This window comes from Echeneis naucrates, chromosome 5 (assembly GCF_900963305.1).
Source record: "Echeneis naucrates chromosome 5, fEcheNa1.1, whole genome shotgun sequence".
Lineage (NCBI taxonomy): Eukaryota > Metazoa > Chordata > Actinopteri > Carangiformes > Echeneidae > Echeneis > Echeneis naucrates.
This window is the reverse complement of record NC_042515.1, coordinates 24,294,097-24,318,969: the sequence shown is the minus strand read 5'-3', so window position 1 is coordinate 24,318,969 and position 24,873 is coordinate 24,294,097. Positions and strand designations below refer to the sequence as shown.

At 41.4% G+C, this 24,873-nt stretch overlaps 1 protein-coding gene across 1 annotated transcript in view; it reads left to right on the top strand.

Annotated features, from left to right (window-relative positions):
• LOC115044266 (receptor-type tyrosine-protein phosphatase gamma-like) overlaps positions 1–24,873 on the top strand; it is a 451,501-nt gene that overhangs the window by 389,339 nt on the left and 37,289 nt on the right. Inside the window, exons 9-12 of the mRNA XM_029503234.1 lie at positions 13,697–13,881; positions 22,142–22,250; positions 22,550–22,599; positions 22,993–23,722. Coding sequence (XP_029359094.1) covers positions 13,697–13,881; positions 22,142–22,250; positions 22,550–22,599; positions 22,993–23,722 — 1,074 coding nt within the window. The remainder of the gene's footprint in view (positions 1–13,696; positions 13,882–22,141; positions 22,251–22,549; positions 22,600–22,992; positions 23,723–24,873) is intronic.

Here is a 24,873-nt window from a genome sequence, read left to right as displayed (position 1 = left end):
TACGTGTGTGGCCTAGCATCTGTGCCGTGTCAACTGTCCTAGCAGGGTTGGTCCCCTTTCTTCCTCCAGGCACATCTCCATATGGTCGACTATGAGATTGGAGCATCACCTAGATGTACACTTGCTCACACAATCACACAACAGCACTGATGCCCATGTGCTGTGTGTGTGTTGTTTAGTCCTGGCACAGTCTGGTGCATGCTTCTGCAGTACGTCCTTGAGCGCAGCAGTGGGACAGCTTTGCTGTGAGCGGATCTATAGGGCTGGCAGCAGAAATGCAGAAGAGGAGGAGGAAGGACAGCAGGGGAAAATGAGGAGAACTGGAGCTGAAAACACAACAGTCAGACACACAAAGCACATGCCTCCTACACACCCTCTTGAACATGCTGCCAAAGCTACAGCTGAGTGGGTTAAGGAAGAAAATCTGTGCGTATATGTGATTGTTAAACTGGCCTGTAACCCTCTTCAGTGCGGCAATCAACAACATCCAAACACACAACACACATGCTGTAGACTGGAAAAACTGAACCTACGCAGCAGCCGCTGAGTTGCACGTCCTTTTCCCTCTAGTCCCCCTCACTGTGGTAATTTATTCCATTTAACTGTGGCTCAGCCTGAACACCTTCCTCCTGCTGCTCACTCTTTCCCGTCAGCCATGATAGTTCATTTACTTCTGGGTCATTGAGTGAGCAGCAGCCTTAAATTACTGAGCTGGCGGAAGATAGAAAACAGTCATTGAAGCTACAGTACACCTCCACATTTAAGGAAATATATTCAACTTATATACTGAAACAGATGTGAGGACCAATACCAATTTCACATCTGTGTGGATTTCTAATCAGACATTTATCCATTTTGTCAATTAAACTAATCTAATAATCTGTCCACACAATGGTAGTGTGCAGTTCTCTGCTCCGGTATGATTAATGATTCAGGGGGGAAAATACTATTTTGGTTATAGATGTGCACTCAACAGAAATCTCTACCTTGCCACTGGGCACTCTGCCTTTATTTTCATTTTACAGTTGAGCCCTTCAGAATTTGAAGGTCTGTACCGTCTCAGGTAGTCTTTTTTAGAAGGCAGGTCTGCATTCTGTGTAAAGTGCATACAAATGTATGAAAGTGCTCAGTCAACAGAACAATGCGTACAGCCTGTATTCTAAAAGAAAATATATCTAATGTTTATCAACACTGGAGAAGTTAAAATAAGGAAGCTTAAACAATAATTCTTTTGCTACAGTACCAGAGACTACAGCTGTCATGAACTTACCAGTTATCAGCATGGCAGAACATAAAGTACACAAAGTAACCCTAACAATAAAGACATATATCCACATCTCAACAATTCTCTCCAGTCTGGTACTTTACACTTGTCACAAAAAAAAAAAATATCAAACGCAAATCTTGTCTTGACATTTAATGTGAGTTGCATGTTATTCAACCTATTTAGTCTTGTCCTTAAGGAAATTAAGTTCTAGTTTTTATAAAGATTGTTGATGTTGGTTCCCCTTTTCCACAGTTTGGGTAGAGCCGGGCTGAATTCTGAACTTTTGCTTTGGCAGCCTTGGAGTGAGGGTTGGGGTTAGGTTATGTAGGCTATATATTAACTTTCACTCTAAAAGAATAACTACTGTAGACAAAGGCATACATGACATCTACAAGACTCATCCAATGTCATGACTGTTGCTCGTTCGCCACCTGCTGCTTGGAAGGAGCCAGTGCATTTGGCGTGTACCAAGCTCAAGAGCTGGCAACACCTTGTGGAAGGACAACGCTTCTATTGTGGTCAATTTGGTCATCACCTACTGCAGTTCACAGTAAAAGGCCTTGTTCATTAGTAGGTAAGAGGAAGTTAATTAGCAGAATCGTGTCCTCCACCCATCATTGTGTGCCATTGTTACTCACTCACTCACTCATCTTCATCTGCTTCATCCGTATCCGGGCCGCAGGGCTGCTGGAGCAAATCCCAGCTCACATTGGGCAAGGGCGGGGTACACCCTGGACAGGTCACCAGTCCATCACAGGGCCAACACACAGCGACAGACAGAGACCAACAACTACTCACACTCCCACTCAGACCTACGGACAATTTAGTCACCATCACCGAAGCATGATGTCTTTGGACTTTGGGAGGAAACAAGAGCACTCGGAGAAAACCACAAAAGAACATGCTCCTTCAAATGCAGTTCCCTCCGAAATAGTACCCTCATCCTGTGTGGTTGGTGCTGTCACCTGGGGAAATGGTTCTCGAAGCCAATGCTGACTTCACACCAACTTTGGGACTGCCCATCCAATAGACTTTTTGTGCCTCCTAAAATCCATCCACAGGTTATCCAATGGGCTTACACCATTTCACCATTTAATCTCTGCTATGCCCCCTGCATCCCCTTCCTGTTCCATTTGCTTGTGGTCTGATATCTTGGTTGCTTGGTCATCACTGGTTTTCCTGAATCTGAGGATAACACCACCATCCTCATGATGGCCCACCTTATTCCTCTGCCCAAGCTACCCTTTGCCAAGGAAATGGTGGTTAAATTGTGTTCCATAGCCGAGGCTTCCCCCGGGACATTGTGTTACACCGGGGGCCTCAGTTTATCTCAGTTATGGAAGGTCTTCTGTGCACTGCTAGAAGCCACTGTGAGCCTGTCATTTTGCTTCCACCCAGAATTCAAGGGCAAAATGGAGCATGTGTATCGGGAACTGGAGACCATCTTGTGTCTAGTGACCCACAACCCACTCTGCTGGAGCAAGCATTTAAGATGGCCTCAATCTGCTCGCACACCAATACCTTGCTCATCTACAGGAAGTCACCTTTTTAACACCCTTTGTTCCCTTCTTTGGAGGGCAAGATTTGTGTTCCTGCTGATCAATGCTGCCAAATTTTGGCCTCGACTTGTCAGGAACTGATTTTTAATTCATACCTGAAGAAATCCCTGGCAGTTCATTCATGCAAAGTGGGACGAGGTAGAAGTTGGGACAAATGGTGCAGTTGTTGACACAGGAACTTTGCTAATTAGTCATCATTAACTTACCGCCTTGCTTCCTTGGTGATTGGGTCAAGGAAGCGAGGCAGTAGCAATGCATCTCCCCAGGCCCCTCAGGATTCACCACACATTTCATGTTTCCAGTATCAAGCCTGATCATTGCCTATTTTTTCAATAGCCCTTTAGCCAAGCCTTTTTGATACCCATCTGTTTGCCTTTTCGTGTTTTGACCCTGACCTGTCTTGCCATGCTTCTGAACTTTGTAATAAATGTTGTTTAATTTTCATATTTTGGAACTCATATTTTTGTTGGTTTGTGCACTTGAGTCCATCGTTCTTGATCCTTGTGTCAACCAAGACATACAAAGACATTTCATTGTCACATTGGCTATTCTTAGCTCATCTGGTATGCACTTTGAGGACAAAGTCCAATATGTAGGACCATGATATAAGACCCAAAATGGGTATCAAATCAAGCAATCTGATGGGTTCATAGGTGTTGTATGAGTGCATATGACAGCTATGAAGTAATTACATTTTACAGACCGATGTCACTCTGCAACTGACAAGAATAGGTTAGCTATGGATAATTTAACAATATTAATACAATATCTTTGTGGAAGAACCTCAGTGAGGACACCAGACTCATGTAGTTTCTCTGTTCCATCCTCTATTCTGTGGGACAATACTGCCACCACGTCATAAAATGAGGCATCACAAGCCTGTATGAGGGCTTTGACTCCCAATCAGTGCACTCAAACATCAGCTGACTTCAGTAACTCTTTGGATTTCTGGAAGGCTTCTTATTGCCAAGCATTCCACATCCAAACTATATCTTTCCTTAACAGGTAATGTAAACGGGCAAGCAAAGTGGAGTGTTGGGGCGGAAACGGTTGTAGTAGTTCGATAAGCCTAAGCAAGGTTTGAGCTCTGTCACATTAGCTTGAGTGGGACCATTTACAACAACTTGTACCTTGGCTTCCACAGTGTACACTCCTTTAGCATCCACCTTGTGTCCCAGATACTGAACCTCATCAGCCAGTAAGGTGCAGTTTCCTCTTTTCCATCTGAGACCAGCATCCTTCAGCCGGGTCAGCACTTCATCCAGATTTCTGAGATGTGTCTCCCTTGCGGCTCCTATAACAATAATATCATCCAGATAAACAGCAACTTCAGGTATTCCTTGGAGGACACCTTCCATTGTTCTCTGGAATATTGCAAGAGCAGAGGACACACCAAAGGATAGCCTGTTATATGTAAACACAGTCAGATACTTCATAGGATGTTCATCCAATTCAATTTGTAGAGATGCATCATCAAATCCTGCACTTTAGGTATTGGGTACTGTTTCTGGGTGGAGACTCTATTTAGTCAATATATGAATATATCAATATAGTCAACAGTCAATATACAATATACAGTCAATATATGACCTCCATGCAGCATGGCCACAATAAGTAGGTTTCGGGTTCGGTTAACTAGTGACTCTAAATTGAGCCTAGGTCTGAATGCAAGTGTGAATGGTTGTTCGTCTCTGCATGTCCTTGTGTGCTGGCCCTGTGATGGACTGGCGGCCTGTCCAGGGTGTACCCTGCCCCTCACCCAGAACGTTGGCTGGGACTGTCTCCAGCACCCCCACAACCCAGAAAAGGAAAAGCAGCAGAAGAAGGATGGCTATAACCTCCAAATAGTCTGCAGTTTCCATCAGCTTTAAGTAGAGAAACAAAGGGAACTGCCCACTCAAGAGTATTTGAGTGTCAATCTCAGCATCACCTTTAGGCATCTTTAGGCTTCATAGCATAGGGAACAAATCTTGGTCTGTAAAAGTGAGGAATAGCATCAGCAGGGAGATGAATGGTAGCTTTAAAACTCTTTAAGGTTCCCAACTCCTCTTTCAATACTCCCTCACATTGAGTGAGCACTTACTGCATTGTCAGGGGCTGTGGGTGGTTTGTGATGTGTTTTATTTCCGCCCAGTCCAGATTAACATGCTTTAACCACAATCTTCCCTATAGGTTGGGCCCAAGCCTTTGACAGCAATGATGGGCAACATTTTCTCCTGCTGTTTGTAGTTCACTTTCACATAAGTCTGTCCAACCACCTGTATCTTTTGTTTTGTATAAATTCTCAAATCCAGGTGGGTTTTCTTTTCTCAATTTAGGGGCATTTTTCACTTTTTCTTGGAAGGTTTTGTCATTTTATATAGTGAAACTACATCCAATATCAATTTCAAATGTCACAGGTTCTCCATTTAGAGTCATGCATGCATGGAAGGGCTTCTCTCTCTGTTCTCCATCTGTACCCCACACATTGTTTAGGGAAAACACATGCTCCTCATTAGAGGAGTCACTCTCCTCTGTGACTCTGGGAAAGCAGTAGTGCACATGTAATCCACCTTGTTCTCTTTGTCTGCCAGTCGTCTTCTCAGCTTTGGCTATTTTTTATTTTTTTTTAATAATTATTATTATTGCGACATGCTGGGGCTATGTGTGCTGTCATCCCACATATGTGACACTTTTCTTTTTTGAATTGACAGCCCGCCAGTGCATGTTTGCCTGTTACAGCTATAACATTCCTTATCATTCTCTGCACCCGCATGGCTCCCACTCTTTTCCTCCACTTCTCACTGCATTACATGCAGGCGCTTCAGTTTCATATGCAATTCCTGCACATTCTTCAGACTCCACAGCCAGAGCTAGAGACGAGGCGCTTTCAAATGTGAGATTGTCCTCCAACAGCAATTGTCTCTGAATTTAATCATCAGTTATACCTCACACCACCCTATCCCGTAACATTTGCGACAGTTTCCCTTCATAATTTCAATTTTGTGCCTTGTTTCCTTAACTCAGCAACTTATTCAGTAACTGATTCAATGGCTTTTCTTGCGCAAGAAGCAAATTTAAATCTCTGTGGACGATTTCACTTGGTTTTGGGGTCAGAGAGGTCTTTTAATAAAGTTAACAGCTGTGCTAAAGTCCTCTCCCAAGGCTTCATGGGACCAGGATTTCTCATTAAACTAGATCTTTGTGGCTTTTATCCTCACCATCAATGTCATCTGCAGTGAAGAAATGTTACATAATTTCAATATATTCCTCCCATGCTTGCACTTTGCTATCAAATAGTGGTAGAGCTCCAATTGTTGCCATCTCACTCACGTGTGTCTGTTATCCTGCCTGTCCTTCGCTCACCTGCAGCCACCAAACACCATTCAGCTGTCAATCAATTCTTTAGATTATCCTCGTTTTTGTAGAAGAACCTCAGTGAGGACACCAGACTCATGTAGTGACTTTTCTGAGACACTTTACTGATGTTCAGCAGGCAACATGGAGACAGAGAGGGAGCAATCACATGGCTGGGGTCTCCTCTATAGACTTCCTGGCAGGTAACACACACCTGAGCCTAGAGTTCCTTCTAGCTAAATAATGTCTCTTTCAATCTCAGCATATGGCAATTAGGAACCAAAGATAAAAAGATATCACAGAAATGATGTGGAGCTAACATAAGAGCAGGTAGGTGAACAGAAAAAAAAAGGAAATGAAAATGTATGGTAGCTTGTTGCAGAGCAACTGCTGTGTAATATGTAAATGTACCGAGTAGGATACGCTTTGTCTTTATGAAAAAGCGCATATTGATGAAATAAAAGAAAATCATATAGCCATTATTTGCCACATTTAAGAACATCTAAGAACTCATTTACACAGGCAAAAAGTTACTTGACTCCATGAGAAGGACTTACATCGCATCTGACCTCTTTGTGTCAGATGGACAATGCCCATATCTGTGGTATAAGTCTGTTCCACGACCTGCCATGAGCTATTGTTTGATTGTGCATGAAGCGGGTGATGGTAAAGTGAGACTTCACTATGTGAAAGATGTCACCCTGTTAATTTTACTTTAGGATTTGCTCTCACTTGGATTAACACTGTTTATACTGTAAAGCACAGCAGTAAACATTACTTGATCTCAGCATGAGCACAGCCCTGCATGATGCCTTCCGAAGCCTGTGACACTCTGAGTTTGGTTGTATAGCCTGATGTTCTCTGCCATTCTCTGCTTAATGAACCGATTTACATTCCAAGCACATATATGGATATATACTGTCGCTCACCTGCATAAACATACTGTATGTCAGAGAGCTTTATCCTATTTTCTGTGACTACAAGCACAAAATTCCTTTACCGCTCCCCTAACTTCTTCTGATAAGACTTAATTCATAAGAGCATTGTATCACATCACCAGTTGTGTATGATTATCATATAAAGTCAGAGCAGCTAGTTAGTTGAGCATAGCAATTAAATCTGCAAAGATGGAGAACAGGCATTAACATTGTTGCAAACAATATAAACTGCTAATGAATGTTAATTCACGTGTTAATGACTAACTGATGGAAAGTGCGGTAAATGGGGGACTGGTTTAAACAACCAGATCTGTAACCCATACACAGGATGTTTGATACAACCCATAACTTCTGATACAGTGCCTCTATGGGAGCAGATGTGCAGAACCCGTGTCACTGTGGTTACAGTTTTAAGCAATCTTGGCTTGGTTAAGTTTAGGCATGAAAATCAATCAAGTTCAGGGTTTGGGTTATAAAATGTGCTTCCTCAATGTTAATCTTGTTTAGTTTTGTTGTCATGATTACAATAGTAACATGGTTAACTTTGTGGAATGATCATAAATAACAGAAACTTTACTTTACTGCTAGTTAACTAGTACTTTCAAATCCTGGGTGTGCATTTATTTTAAATTAATCAAAAATATGTGTTTGTCTATGAAACTATGAAAGAGTGACCACAGAGCCTACTAGTGGGCTTTAAGGTGTCAATTCAATCTACTCATATGAATATTCTGAATGATTTGAATTTGTAATTCTAATTGTAATAGTATTATTTGAATTGTCTGTTTTACAGTGTTGCTGGTCCGACTTTCATGGAACACTTTTTAAAGAGATTTAAAAATAAATGTGGCTGAAGCTAAGAGTTAGCCTACTCTGGCTGCTTAGGTTAATTTTCACCAGTTATCAGCAGCCTGTCAACAACTAAAAACTGACAAGACAAGACAGGATCTTGGACTGAAATGAAACATTTACCAATGTTGGTACCATGACTGAGACTCAAAGTGTCTTTGGTAACATTTTTGTGTGTGTATGAAATAAAAGTCTTTGTCAAGTGTAGGCTTTCCACAGCCCATCTTGAGAAGCAAGCTTGATATGTTTTGAGGAGGGTGTTAGTTCAGTTCAGCCCAATTCTGAACTGAACTAACAAGTTACTCCATTTCCAGCACTGAAATATGGGTCAAACCAAATACTCCTTCCTTTGAAACATTTTCATATATTTAGTGTATTTAGTGTGTGCACTGACCTGCACATAGATATCACCAATGTGTTCTTTTCTTTCACTTGTCTTCAAAATGTCTTGCTTACAGATGATTGAAATATTCACATGTAGCCCTGATGTCAAGTATTTCACGTTAGATCATTTGCATCAGTTAATACTGCCCACAACAAAAACAAGAAGTGACTCTACTGGCAATCTGAATACACTTGTCCTCCACCTCTTTGCACACTTTTTTGTGTCTATTCAGTTCCAGTTCAAGGTTAAGATGTCCAAAAGATGAACAAGGTGCCTACGTTACATCTAGAAGTGCACTGATACTGGCTTTACAAAAAGATAGAAGTATTGCATCAAGTAGTTTGAGCAAAGCAAGTGCCACTCAATTTACAGTGCCTCATGACATGGAGTGGTTGCCTGTTATACAACAGTGACACTCAGACACAATGAATAAAAATAGCAGCATTTTGATGTTTCAAATTAAAATACATTTTCCTGCCACGTTTAAGTGGAAAATGAATGTTGGTCGTGTCATCCGTAATGTAGTGTAAATGTCTTGCTCATTGTGAGCCCGTTGATGAGTGGAGTCTCTCTGGACAGGCTCATAACTGCGGCCATTAGTCCTGTTGTTTATACTGACATTTTATTCACAAAGTGCCACTGTTGTCACCTGGAGACACAACCGAACTGTTCCATACAGTCCATCCTATTTACTGTAGAATTGTTTGGAGACTCCAGATTCCAGCCATTGCAAAGTGCAACATCAGAGTCTTGCCAGTTTCAGACCGATGTAGTTGTAATTTTTCCATCCATTGCCTATGTTATTTTAATAGAAAATTCATTTGGGCCCATCCAAGTGCCAATGAGGTGTGGTCAGCAGCTTCGCTTGTAAATTGGCATCTTGTGTCATTTGGAAATTGTTACACAGTTCACCACCAAAAACCTATTCTGAAGTGGGTGGCTCTATTTTTCACTTTTTTCGCTCCCCGTTGTTTCATGTATGCCTGCAAGAGGTCCAACCTCTTTGTGGCAAGTTGTGTCTCATGGCAATGCCAAACTGCAACCTTTCAAATGACACTAAACAAGTGAGAAAAGTGTAAAGAGGGACTTGGCACTTATCCTGCTGCAGAAACTGTTGGTACAGCAGTAGAGAATGATCCCTCTTAGTGCAAGACTGACCCCCAATCAAGACCCTGACATCGATTAACTATGATCATTATGCTACAAGGCCAAAGGCATGCTTTACTCTACTGTTTGGCTGATGAGCGAGAGGGAGAGAGGGCGAGATGCTTTCTGTGTGTTTCATGTTCTGTTCTGTGTTACTGGCTGCTAGACTCCATCACCCACTGCTATCCAGATCTCTCCCATGTGCATGTGTGTGTGTGTTTGTCTGGGTGGGGGGTGCGTGTGTGTTTGACTGTGTGTGAAAGAAAGAGAGATGGCCCGCTTATCTTTGATGAAAGCTGTAAAAGGATCTCTTCATCACCCAGTGAGACACACAGAACCCTTTCAGCTGTGTTACACAAAGGGAATATTAGAAGTTGTGGCCCATTCCAAGTCATGGCACAACAGGAGTAGAACGACACATACTCACACACAGACACATACTTGTTTCTGCTTACTCCTGAGGTGTAATAATCATGTGAGCTTCATCTCAGGATTTAGATAAAGATCACAATCAGAAAATGAATGTGTGTGCTCTGAAGAAAACATAACCAACAGATCTCAGATTAATACAGTAATGATCTCTTGTAGATTACTAATTGGTCATGACAGCATGTGCTCCTGTTCCTCTCTCTGTTATGTTTCCTCTTTAGCCCTGCCCAGGCTGTTTCTGATGTTGCCTCACAGTGTGAGGAGTTTTGGTTGTTGTTTTAGCAGTCGTAGTCTTTGGTGCCCTCATTATTTGAACTCTGTGGACTTTGTTGTAGGCCTGATTTAGCTCCTTGGTGGAGTTGTGCGTCCATGTTGGCCAAACAGTGGTGGTGGATGACAGGAACCTTTTGACATTCTGTAGATCAGGGGTATGATGATCAGCTTCGGCTCTGCAGATCTTGTTTATTTGTTGAGAAGACTTGTCCATCTAGATTAATGTTTATACAGGTATTAGACAAATGTAAACAAATGTAAATACGTAAACCATTAGAGAAATGTCCAGGATGTTTAGCTTAGCTTTGCACAAAAAGCAGGAAAACTGCCAGCCTGTAGCTTCTGGTTCAACCAACAACTTCGGAGTCAATAATGCTTGAGGCTCTGCAGAAAAAGGTTCTTTCTAACTCGTTAATCGGTGTTTCAGCCATATTAACCACAGATCAGTATTGAACCAAATATTTATTTACGCTTCTCAAAATATGATATGAAACTATGAAACTGACTTTAAAAGTTGTAACACTGTCGCACAGTAGCTGTCAAGCTCAGTTGTATTGCTTGAATTTGACGATATAACCCTTGGGTGTTCTGTTGCTGTTGTTTGCATCCATATTACTTTCATAACTGCCGTATAGTAAATCTTGAGATACATTAGGACACAAATGATCCACCCATTTCCCATTTCCCAGGAAAAAGAGGAAAAGTTTGTCTTCTTCAAACGAAGACCCTTTGAAATGTAACAGCTCAGTAGCACAGACTGACGTAAAGGGTCTTCCAATGCCCTCAAAGGACACAGCCCCTTATGTGCAACACAGCTATAGAAAGCATACATGAAGCCTCAATAAGCATCTTCCCACATCTGCACAGGATCTTCACGCTTTGATTTTAAAGTTTTCCCTGAGCAACACTGTACAACATGCTAAAGGTTCCTTCCCACATGTTTCATCAAGGAACAATGAGAGTGTGGTACTCTGTTGCATAATAAACGTTTAATAAATAATGCAGCTGATTGTGCTTGACCTCCAGATATGCCCACGATATCTATAAAGACAACAGAAGCCCATCATTAAATTGGTTAAACTTATAGGTTCACGTAAAATGGCAGCTCAGGGTGGCTATTGTCACCAGATTCAAAAAATAGAAATCCACAAAGATATACCTGGAGCTGAAAGGCTTTATCAGTATTGTATGATTGGTTTGATGTTCATTTATATGTAAAAGTCCTTCACTCCAACTTACACACACATACACACACACACACGCACATGCACTAGGCATGGCTGACTGCGCCCAGGTTGATAGAATCAGTTAAATACTCTTTCTCTGCATTGAGGTCATTTACTGTTTGACTTCCAAAATGTCTCTGTGTGCTCGTGTGTGTGCTGTACGTTGTGTGTGTGTGACTAATGGCTTTAGTAATGCTAAGCCACATGGGGCTCGACTGCAGGTTATGAATAGAAAAACTCCACTGCAGCTCTTTATGAGCAAGCTAATCAATTTGGTTCCACCAGGCACGTGAGCTCTTTTCTCAATCAACCCATGTTCATCATCGAATTACCTGACACATTAGCATAATATTAAATAGTGTTTGGAATAATCATCAAAGGCATTGTTTGATGGTAATTCGGTCTCTCTTTCTCAACGTTAAATAGTGGAACAAATTGCTACTTAACACTGAGCTTTGCAAAGATGCTGACCAATGCACACAGAGTCTGAAACCATTATGACACTTTTGAACGTGTCGTTGATTCTCATCAAAACAACCTCCTCTGTTTTTTTTGTCAAATTTGGAAAGCATCTTCATAACTGGCTGTGAACAGAATGAAACTGAATGACTATTGTACTGCAGAGACTCTCTGGAAAAAAAAAAAAAAAGCAAATCCATAGGTCATTTGCGCAGCAGCTTATTATAACATCTGGATTTTAGTTAGCTAAAATGTGTTCTGTGCATCTATAGGAAGGCCAGCAGCTTTGAGCTGAATCTCCAGAACAGTACACTACTCCTGCCCCTGTTGGTAGCTAATTATGACAGCAACTAAGTGAAATGAACTGAGGTAAAATAGTTTTTACATCTTAATAGCCCACCACATCAAGGGTGCTTCAATCGCCCATCAATGGACTGTAAATTTAGGTAAAGACCCTTGGACTTAATTTCACAATACTATATGATTATTTTTTTTTAAATGATGGTCCCATTTAGAGGAAAATGGACTGCAAAGCGTGAGATGGAGGCGTAGTAGCTGTATGTCTGACAGAGTGTACCACGCACAACAACCTGGCTGCAAATCACGATAAAGTCCAGAGGAGGTCAGATATATCTCTCAATCTTCCACAGCTCCCCCTTGTCCTCCAAATATGGTTTCCTCTAATTTATAAAAACCAAAATGTCATTTCAAAGAAAAGGCTTCAAATCAGCAGTGGGCTGACTCTTCCGGCTGTAATGTAAATTCTCATGTACAATTTTGTCTAAAATGTAGGTCATGAATGAGGGTAGCAGACACAAAAATGCACTCTGGGTATGGTATTATCTGCATCCTAATAGGTTAAATACAAATATTTCACATTATAAGCTGATTAGCGGTTACCTAAAATTTATGAGAGACAAGGGGGAGGAATTTAGTTGAATGAGTTGTGCCTTACATAAACGTTTATGGTAAAGACATCAGCCACTGTTTGAAAATTCATGATAAACACTGCGAGCTACTGCCAGAGTATCCTCAGCTCAACATGCTCTCCGGTCAAACAGAGACATCTAGTGGTCAGAAGTGGGACACACAGACAGAGCTCGTTCCTTCAGAATGAATGAAAAGGGGGTGTGTGTGCATGTTTTGCTAAACTCATAACAAAACATACAATGTGTTTGTGTTTGCCCTAATATCTCTCACAGCCAGACATTAGAAGGCAGAGCAGGTTGTCATCATTTTGGCTGAAGGCGACTTTATATGAACTCGTTTCACTAGAGCCTGGAGATTAAATCTGCGAGTGTGTATCTGAGATGTATGTGTTGAACGGTCGTGTGTGTCTGTGTTTTTGACACAGCATAATGGAGAGTACAGTGTTTCACACATCGACGTGTACCAACTGGATTTAATTGTGCTGTGCTTTGGGTGTATGTGTGTGTGTGTGTGTGTCTGGCTGGATGACTCAGAGTGTCTCGCAGCAATATTAATAACACATCATGAATACAACTCACGCTCACATAATACTCGCTTGTCTATCCCCTCTCTCTTTCTCTATTCTCACATTTTTCGTTTTCCCCTTCTCTCATCCCTCTTCATCGTTTCTCCCTTCTTATTTTTCTTCACTGTATTGCTTTCTCTTTTCCTTCCTGCTTTCCTTCTAAACTGTATTTCCTTGTTCCTCTCGTATGTTCTCTCTGTCTGTTGCTTTTCCTGCTATATTTTCCTCTCACCCACCTTAACTATCCACTTTTCCTTCTCCCCTCCATTACGTCTCACTCCATCATCCATCCCTCCTTCCACTTTTCTAATTCACACATCTACCCTCCTTCTAGTGTGTAGCAGCGCTCCCATCAACATGAAGGTGCAGCACGTGAACAGCAGCGCTCTGGTGGTCCGCTGGGCCCGTCCAGAGGTTACCTACCATCCACCCATCCTACACTTCCTGGTTTCCTACAGTTGGACGGCCCACGAGGACAGCTTTGAGGAAACGCATCTGACTGACGCCAAGCACAAACTGGTGAGAGTGCTGTAGAGGGATTCAACATACATTAGGTTATTCTGTCTTTGAGCTTCAAGTTATATCATGTAATAATTAATTTGATAGACCAGCATCTGATTGAATCTTCTGCAACATTCCCCTGACAGCAAAATTAATTCCTATGGTTATGTCAGAAAGTCCTGAACAGAACCAAAACCACCATCTTTCACTATGTTTAACCATATTTAGCTTTAGTGCGCAGGTGACCTGGAAATTTGTTTTATGGGTTTGTTTAACTGAAAATAGAAATGTAACTGAACTCTGTTAAAAAATATTGTGAAAGAATTTAATTAATTTTGACAGCTTTCAGTTAAAACTGAGATTCAGCAATGAATAGATGCCATTAAAATTAGTGGTGGCATTGGTATTTGGCATTTATTTTGTCACCGCATTTTGGTCTCAATTCTGTTTTCTTTCCTTAGAATCTAATACGGTCTACAAACCCCATGACTTATTAACATCCACATTTACACCAGTGTTTATTCTGTGCACTTGCTCTAGGTATTGGATAAATTAAAATATACAAACCCATTGGAGAAAGGTCCAGGATATTTAACCTATCTTACCACAAAAACTGATGAATTGCATGTAATAAACAAACTCAGTTCCTTTGCTAATGAATGATAGAATCATTTAGTGGAGGAAGTGTAATTTAGCGATGAGGAGCTGTGCTTACACTGAACCTAACAGCAAATCATAGAGAAGCACTTGGAACCTCTTCAGTCAATAATCCCAAAAGAGTTGTTATCCACAGCTTTCCAAAAAAATTAATACATCATTCAGTGATGACATAGTTAGGCATGTGCACTCTACACTGTAGTACACTGTGTATACTAAACAGTACACTCTCATGTACTTTATTGTCTATATAATACTGTGTACACTCATATAAATACTGTGCACACAGTACACTGACACATAAGCGTTGTGTGCTGTCCAGAGAATACACTGGTGGTCCTTCCACTAGGTCTTCAAGTATGCACCTGTTGAGGCGGAGTCCATTCCGGGTTTATTGCGTAGAGACATTTTGCCAGGCTTTTCAATGTGAACACACTTACGTACTCAAAATAGCGTGTGAGAGTATAAAAGCACACACAATGAGACACAAACATCTCAGTGGTCACCAATAAGTGCTTGCTTTCATATATTCAAAATGTGGACTGAGACACACACAACGGTATTCAATAGCATAGCAAATGAGGAAATCAGATGGAGGTGTAAGCACATTCAGTGTACACAGGGTTTTAAAGCCTGTGAGCTTTGAGCTTTTTACTCACATTAGACACACAGATGCACTAATGCACATACACATTTACACAAAAATGCGCACACACACACACAGTCCTCTGACGAGCTTCCCTGGCCTGGCTTATGTGGGGAAAAAAAGAAGAAATTCTCTCTATAGACTTCTCTGGCTCGTAGCTGCCAATAGCCATGTGTTTGTACTGTCATATATTCCACTGAGATGCAGAGAACAATAGATGCTTTCAGCTCCTCCTCACATACACATACACACACAGCTCAGACTTCATGTGCACAGCTCTGTGTGTTGCACTGCACTGGCATGTTTAAAGCTGCTCGAGGAGTTCCATGTGTGAAGTTATCTTTGGCTATGTCTGCACTCGGCCTTCCGAACAGTGGCTCAATAATAAATAAATTGTCAATGAAGCAGTTGTCTTTCATGCTGCAGGTTCTGTCACAGCCACTGGGATTTGGCTTGAAAACACCACTGTCTCTTATAACTTGATATTCACAAGCCATATGCACTGGATCTTCTCAACAGGGGTGGGGGTATATGGATAAAATCCTCTGTCATGTGATATGTAAATGCTTGCAATATTCATACATGCCATGATCTTTTATGCATTTATATTTATTTTGAAATGATGTCAGGGTTTGGTGATGCCAGCACAGGCAGGGAGGAGCCACAGGCAATGATTCACAGGCAGAAATAACGATGGGCAAACAAGTCCAGGGACATCTGGTGGGCAGAGGGAGAAATGCTGAAACACAGGGATGAAGAGGGCGGAATAGGGATAAGAGGAGCACATGGAGATGGAATTTATAGATGAAAGACGACATGAATACAAACGAGGGAGATATTGGGATGAGAGGAGGAACACGGAGATGAGGGCAGTCCATGGAGATGAGGACATGGAGATTAAGTAGGGGCATTGGGAATGGTGGGGGTTGGGGGTGGGAGACTGAATGTGAAAATGAGGGGAGGACATACAGATGAAGGAGGAGAACATGTAGATGAGCCAAGCAGGAATTGGGATGAGGACATGGAAATAAAGATAAGGGGAGGATGTGGAGATAAGGGAGTGGACCATGGGAGGGGGCATGGAGATGAGGCCTGATATTTGATCAACTAGAAATGCCTCCTTTGCCCTATTCAGATCATCCTGCTCATTAACTGAGATGGTGCTAACAATTGCATTATACAATATAACATAACAGGGGCCACTTTATTGAGACAGTCAAGCTTCAATCATTCCTCCTCCACATGGACACATATTTGTAGAGCTGCTGCTCCACAAAATCCTCAGTCTCAGTCTGCAGAACTAATGTCAGGCTTCAGCACACATCAAGTTACGATCCATGAACAAAGTAATTGCTTGATGGCTGGTGAGGACAGGAGAAATTCTCGCAGCAACTGATACGTCTCTCATGCTTATGGCAAAAAAATCTGACATTCCCTACTGCAGGTGGACATATTGCAGAACCGCAGCACTCTGTTGCTTGGGGTATTTCAATATGAACTAAACAGAGGTGCTAAGTTTGCTAGAACAAATCATACATACAAAATGTAAGATCAGAAAATGCTGACTGTCTACAAACAGCAGACTTGTATTTGGTCTCAGTTAAAATAAATAGCATCCAAATGGCATGTGATGTTTTATTTTTTATTTTTGTTGTTTTATTCATGCTAGTATTTGGAAGCTGCACAGGACTTGAAAGACCCAAATGGGTCACATCAAAGTCCAGATTTCAGATCAGCCAACCACTGACTGATCGTCAGCCAATGGTCACAATTGCCCTGCAGAGCCAAACAAAAAAACACACACATCACAAAGTGCTCTTCATAGCTCATGTGTTATTACTATTCATTTCGCACATACTTTCCTTGTTTTATCCAAGCCTTTACTCTTATCCTCATTGCCTTCTTTCCTTTCCTGAAGCTGAAAGCACACAACCAGTTCCTGACCTCAAGCCACATGTTGTTAATGGGCCGTGACTGAATCTCATCACTGTGATCCACACTACATTTGAAGATATTTTAGTCATGTTGTGTTTTTTCCATTAGTGTTGATATAATGGTCCACATTTTTTTCTGATCAGCCTGATGAGCCAAAGTCAACTATTTTTGTTATAAATGTAAATTGTGATGAGAATATTATGGACGAACACACAGATGCAGCTGCACAGGGAGAAGACTGTGTGTGTATTATTTCAGAAATAAAGAGGGTTTTACATCATCAAAAATGTGACTGAGGGCCTTGCAAGAACTAACAAGTTGTTTTCGAACAAAACTGTTATGATTCATAGAGTCAACCCTGATTACATCATTAAACATGTTTTTTGTTTAACAAAGTGATGCAGCTTTGACAGCTTCTGGTGAGAGGACTGGTTAGGAGAGGTTGTAAAGTAGTCATTAAAGTATGTGCAGAGAGTTCTTTGGTCCTAAACATACACACATGCACAAACCGAGCAACATCCGCTCCATTACAAATGGTCTCATCAGGAGCCAGAATGAGCAGTGAGAGGAGGCTGTGGAGCAGAGAGGAGGTTTCATTCCCTTACATTGTGGTGTGCCGGTCAGCTCACAGAATACTAATGCTAAGCTGTAGAGGATACAGGGCTGCCAGCCTGGGCAGAAAGCATGACCTTGGGCCTGTGGCTGTGTGGGAAAACAAGGTTTTGCTGTGAGGAATCAGAGTGCCCCCTGGCTGTGAAAACAGGATCCGCCTGCAGAGTTGGGAATCTGCCTTAAGGAAAGACAGAGAGTCGAGAGGTGTGTGGTGTGAGAGGTGTGTGTCCTTCTGTCATAAACTCAAGAGAGACCCCCATAGCCCAACTCACTATTTCTCACAGTTCTTTCTCTTGCACCTCATGAATCCTCCCCTACTTTTCCCTCTATGATTGTGCTTGACACCTCTAACTAGGACATAACAGGGACCTACACAAGTTTAAAAGGCCTGAATCAGGGACCCCCTCTGCTACAATGAATGGAGAATCCCTTTTATCAAAAGACAGTGTACTGTATGGGCCATACCACTTTTCAAGAATGATCAAGAATAGATACTTAACTGGATTTAACAGGACAAAACTGGCTTCAGTCAGAGAGTGGAGGTGTGATGGAAACACTCACATCACATGCAGTAATACAAATTCTCATCTTGATGATCTTTTTATATACCAGGCCTCTCCAGTCAATATGAATTTTATACAAGCCTTCAGAGGGAAAGTATGTAAAGCAAATTTCCTAGGATTTCACCGAACTCTCATTTCTTATTCCCCATGGAGTTGAAGAGGCTGTAAAAAAGGGAAAAGGCAAATCTGTTATACAACCTATAGAAAGCAAGTGAGTCTTTACTGTGCATTTTGTAATATATATAGTCTTCACTCATTGATATAAATAGTCTAGACAAACTATATGAATCACTGCAAGAGAGACACAAAATTCAAGATCACATGCATAGCATGAATTAACATATTTTGGATTACTACAATTTGAAATTTATAATTTAATCTCACTGTACCTAAAATAGTGGCAACAGAGTATTGTATATATGCATGTATTTCTTTTTTAAATTTAGCAATGGAGCCAAAACATGTGCTTCGAGTTAGTTTTGGTGTAACAAGGCTTACTTAATTCCCTGAGGCTGTCTTTTGGGGATGACATATTTGACAGAGGAGTCATATGTCATCAATCTTATGATTCTCTGAAAAAATTATTGACGCCTCATGAGGTATGTGAGGCTTCAGCCCACACTGACACAAATTTCAGAGCCTTGGCTACTTTGAGGAAAGAAAAATAAATCTGGCCCATGCTTGGGACAAATAGCTCTCCTGGCCGTTGATTACCCAGGTTTCATAGACCAACTCTGACTGTAAGGCATGACCATCATTATATTTGTACCAGTTCTGGCACACACAAATAAAATAATTTAGCTGTCTGGTAGTGCTAGAGGATATCAACCCAAATTTGTCCAGATGTTCAAGTAAATGGGGCCAGACTCAGGCCAAGGCAGATGTTGGACCAGAAGTTTCATTTAGCTTCTTTAGCTACTTTGGCACAATGGTGCTCTGAGCTAAATGCTAATCTTACTATACTAATTGGAGACATGTCTCGGATACAAAATTTTAGGAGGTACACCATTGACCATCTTACATTTGTTCTGAACATGACTCTGACTGGACTGCATTCTTCCATCTTCATTAACCAGTGCAGTCCTCTAGTTAGCCTAACCTGTATGCCTTTGGACTGTAGGAGGAAGCTTTGGAATCTGGAGAATCCATGCACCTGCAGACTCCCCACAGAAATGATTCAAACCACGTGCTATACCCAGTGCTATAATGAATATGTTTATTTCAAATGAATAAATGAAAAAATAATAATTTAGTCAGATAATATACACAAACACCAACAAAATATATACTTGACTGTTTTGAGATTTTAAATCTTTCCTTGTCAGGGGATAAGTTGATAGATGGACTAAGAGTGCACAGCTGGTCTGTGAGGCAGAGACTAATGAGGTTCCAGACCCCTCAGACATCCTGTTTGTTCATCAGTTGCAGCACAAAATGAAGAACCAAAATGCTGACATGAACCTTCTTGATTTCCTCAGCCTTCGCCACCCATCTGTGTGAGAGAAAAAATCAGCTGGAAGCGTGAGGTCTCCACAGTGTTAGTGTGAATAGCAGCATCCCAGACTGAAAGAGCTCTACCTTTTGATGGAAGCAGTCAGAGCCTCTGTGCAGTCCCACTGTTCATTCGTGTTGCTGATATCTGCTTCCCTCTGAACACAAGACATATCATTGAAGCTATTCGCAACTTTCATACTAAAATAGGCTGCTCCATCAGTGTAACACCACATCAATATTAGTTTTAAACTGATCTCATGGTAAATAGTGTAACTAACTTACACTCTAAGTGGAGGTTTAGCCAGCTCTCTGTTTATTCATTGCATTACATGTATCTCAGTGAAACTCCACCTCCTTTGAAATTAGCAGTTTCAAATAACCACAACTGGTTGACTACAGTATATAAACCTTATTGTAGTCTGCCCTTTCATACATTATTATGTTTATTTCTTGTGTCACTTCAAAACATCTCCACTTTTACATTTGAGTTTATCTTTCTCACTGCAGATTTTGCTCTGCTTTGCAGTCTTTTCTCAGTGCATATACATGTAAGTGTTTCCTCAGTTCCTTGCATTATTGCCTTATTATTTGTGAGGTTTTTTATTTAAAATGTAGTTGTTTATTGCTCCTTGTGTAAATGAGTGTGGTGTGTTTGTGTATGTGAGGGAGAGATGGCTTCTCTTCATTGCTATAAGCAGTTAGAGACATTGTCATTGTGTGTATGAAAAGTGTGAGACAAAAAAATTCCTTTGACTGATGTTTTCAAAATTTCATACTTCTGAGAGATGAGGTTGTAAATTAAAGACTTACTCAATAATAGTGGATATCTGCATGGACATGTGATGAATTATTATTTATAATTACATTATTATCTAATAATAGATTATATTAAATTTTTTAGAAAGGTGCCCTTAACTTGTATTGCATTAGCAGGTGATACAACACCATAATATATTCTATATTTATAGTACTGCTTACTGTAAAATGTGATGAATTCTCAGCTTCTAAAACTGAAACTGATTTGAGCAGCACAGCTCAAAAATAATAATGATATCAAGTGGTTAGCTAGAGGAGGGCGTATGACAATATCTTTGCTCCTCGTTGTCCACCCTGATCCTGATGACTGATAAAAACAGAGTAGAAAATCTGATCAACGAGATGACTTGTTATTATTCTGCTGATCCACAGTGAACCGAGGTCTAACACATTATGCAGACACATTTCGAGAGAAAAAAATTTGGCACAAACCCAAGAGCTGGCTCAGGTATTTCGCATTTAACTGTGTGAGTGATGGTAAGTTTATGTAGGTGAGGTGATAAGCTTTAGGTGGACATACTGTGACCTTCCATTCATGATCTTCAATAGTTCTGTTATTAGGAAGGATGAGGTGCCACTGCATTGATGAGCAGGTCCACTTTGTTCCATCTCAGCCATGCAAAAACATCTTTTTTAATCATGACTGAGGAGGCAGATCAGGGTATGTGATTTTACCTGATCCAGCTCCATCCACAATGAGGTGCATTGTGTAAGCTACAGTTCAGCTGCATGAAACTACGAGATGGACCTCTCAGCTCTGCCATCTTCAGTATTTGACAGTAAGATTATGATTTGGCAGTAAGCTTCAGGAAGCAAAGACTCAAACAGCTTGGCTGAAAGGTGTAGAGCAGGGAGATGGAGGGGTTGGGAGAGCAGCAGAAAGAATCTGAAGTAAAGTCAATGCATTAAAAGCTGTGGAAAAATAACGGCATGTGGGGACGAGGAGCTCTTTCAGTTGACCTTCAGTATTCACTTTCATTAAGACAGCGACACACTATTGCTGCCTCTCTGTTTCAGAGAGGCAGCATCGTATCACAGATGATACAATGGGGTTACAGCAGAGCAGCCACTGTGCATGTGTATTATGTGCTTCCCTGGATGAAAACCCTCCTTCTTGGTCCATCTGTGCATTTAAGGGTTAAGAACATAGACTGTAAATAAAGATGTGCTTGGCCTTGATGACATCGCTGACTTACATCTTTGTTGGTTGAGATGCCTCTGTAATGATGCCACAAAGGTTAAGATTGTTGATGCATTTTACCTTCACAGGTCCTATGATTTGGCTATGGCACTTCGACATATGAAAATTTTAGTTATATTAATTGTGAAAGCCCAAATTGAGTTCTCAGATCCCAGAACATTTTGGAAAAGTATGCATTAAATAAATAAATAAAAAAAAATTATAAAATTATAATTTATTTTCATCTATGCACTACCACTGCATATAAACTCCCCACCCTGTTGCTGTATTAACATGTCTGGTGAGGAGTCTAACGTAAACTGTGTCCCCAGAGGTCATCCCACTCATTTGGTTTCTGGGTTTGTTGTTGTGTAGGAGGCTGTCATTTCTCCTGTCTCTCCCGATGTGCTGTACCTGTTTCGAGTCCAGGCTGTCTGCATGAATGACATGCGCAGCGACTTCAGCCAGAGCATGCTCTTCAGAGGTAACACACACACACACACACAGATGTGCTGGTAAATAGCTGCCATACCATCAGTGTATGTTAACATAGCTATCAATATGTCAAGTACTGTCTTTTTTCAACATGCCTTGTGTGTTGCCTGATTGCCTGCATAATCTGACAGCCAGGAATTCATAATAATATCAAAACATTTTTGATATTCAGGTTATTTATGTGAAATGGTATCAATAGCTGCAGGCTAAGGGAAATAGCGGGATAGAGGAAATGACTCAACTATGTTTCTCTGTGTGAGTTTCTTTACATCATTTTTTTCTTTGCAGCAAATACCACAAGGATCTTTGAGGGGACAAGGATTGTAAAAACTGGAATGGTGAGCTGTGGCGGAATCACTACAATAGTCTTTGCACTTTTCATCCAGCAGAGAGCAGTGTCTGTACTAGCGTCACCCCTCTCTGTGTTGCAGGCACACAGGGAGGGGAAACATTTCCAATTAGATCTATAGGCCTTAATCTTTCTTTATTTTAGCAAACTGCTCTGTAAAAATACCTCAAGTTAAGTGTTAAGTTAAGCTAAGTGATAATAACACATAATTACTCTTCCTTATATGAGTGGTTCTGAGCCTGTGTTGACTTGTGACCTTTGCCTTGGTACGCTGTAAAAGAAAATAAAATAAAATGAATGTGTGACAGCATCATGGCGATCATGAAAAAATGAAATGTTTATCTAAGTCAAAATCTTATTTTGTTATCCCTTCCTTATTCAGCCAACAGTCTCCCCAGCCTCCTCAGCTGACATGGCTCCCATTTCCTCTGGCTCATCTACCTGGACTTCCTCAGGTATTCCCTTCTCCTTTGTTTCCATGGCGACAGGCATCGGTCCATCCTCCAGCGGCAGTCAGGCAACTGTGGCATCCGTGGTGACAAGCACTTTGCTGGCTGGGCTGGGTTTCAGCGGCGGCGTCATCTCCTCCTTTCCCAGCTCTGTCTGGCCAAGCCGAGCACCAAACCACAATCCCACCTCTGTGCGCCTGACCACCAAAGACACTACCACCTCTGCTGTAACAGCTGCTGCAGCCAAAGATACTAGTGAATCGGGGGGCGAGGACAGGGAGAGCAGCAAGGGTGAAGAAGAGGATGGAGAGCGAGGAGAAGATAAGGAGGATGAGGAAGAGGAAGAAGAAGAGAAAGAGGAAAACAAGGGGAGGAAAAGACGTATGGGCAAAGCTGAGAGGAAAGACAACAGCACAGCAGTGAGCAAGCCACCAGGCGAGACACCAGACGCCAATGCTAAGCAGAAAAAACAGACTGAACCAGATGCTGATAAAGATACACCTAGTATAGAGGACCAACAACAGGTTCCTGCCCACAATCCATTTGACTCCACTGCCTCTACCACCACAGAAGCAGCCAGTGACGCAGCAGCCTTCCCTGCAGTTACACTCAGCTCCCCCTCAGGGAGGGACAAGAAGCACTGGCCTTTCTCCATTCATAATGGTGAGTCAGCTGAAGCTTCAGCCTAATACAAACATCAGCGTTGATATTTGTAGCGATCTAATAAAAAATGTGAATGAAGAATGCAGAACCATCAACCCTCTTATCAAATATCCTCAACCTGTTGGTGCAATAGATATCCTAGATTTTGGTGAAATAGAAAACAATAATAGATTGGGGACCACAGTAAGCATTTGGAAAGTCCCAGGGAGGACTTATTGCTCTGAAAGGTGTTACCTTTAGTACTCTTTAGGCAGACTATTTGAAGACAACCTAATAATGAAATCCAGCTGTTGCATATGGCTCCCCAGGTGCTCCTGAACACCCTCTCGACATGCCATCACACTGACAGAATGGTCACATCTCTAAGTGTTGGATGGATTGAAGTTATCTTTACTGACTATATGCACCTCAGTGAGACAGCAGCGGTATATAAATAAAGCCATCATATCACTGATGGTGGATAAATTTCATGAGGCAATGTTTCCAAGAGAATGATTTCACTGTTGCTGCTCAGTAAGATGCAAAGACATCTCTTGCAGGTCAACATATGTGCTGTTCAGTATTTAATAGGATGTGGAAGTTTGTCTACAGAAATACTACACATTTCGTGAAGTCACGATGAAGTGAAAGTCAACAGCTGGAGTTTAAATACGGTGTTCTGATTAAACAATGTGAAACCCGACTTCACATAGCAGTCACACTATGAAGTCATCCATTAGCTTGTGAGCTGTAGTTTCGAAGCCTTGCCAGTCATCGTCTTGGTTTTACAGCAGGATAGGCCATATTACGAGTAGAAGGCAGGAGGAATGTGGAGTGGCTCTGGCCTGTACTGACATCTATCCTGCTTGTCATGCAGTCAGTCACACAGTAGTCACACCCTAATGCATATTATTTTCTACTGTACAATATCCCTCAATCTGAATCCTTTAAAAGCTGAACATAATGTGGAACTGGAGAAGACTGACACCATAAACCAATTAGGAGACTGTTTGCCTAGTGCCCTAATGGTTAATTGATAGAATATAGGTTGAAGGCTTCTCAGCATTTGCTTCATTTTCAGCCTGAAGAGTACCTCATCTTTAATATACAGTTCAGTGTGGTACAGGCATCAGGGCCTTTCCTCTTCCAGCAGAAGTTGAGAGCAGATATGC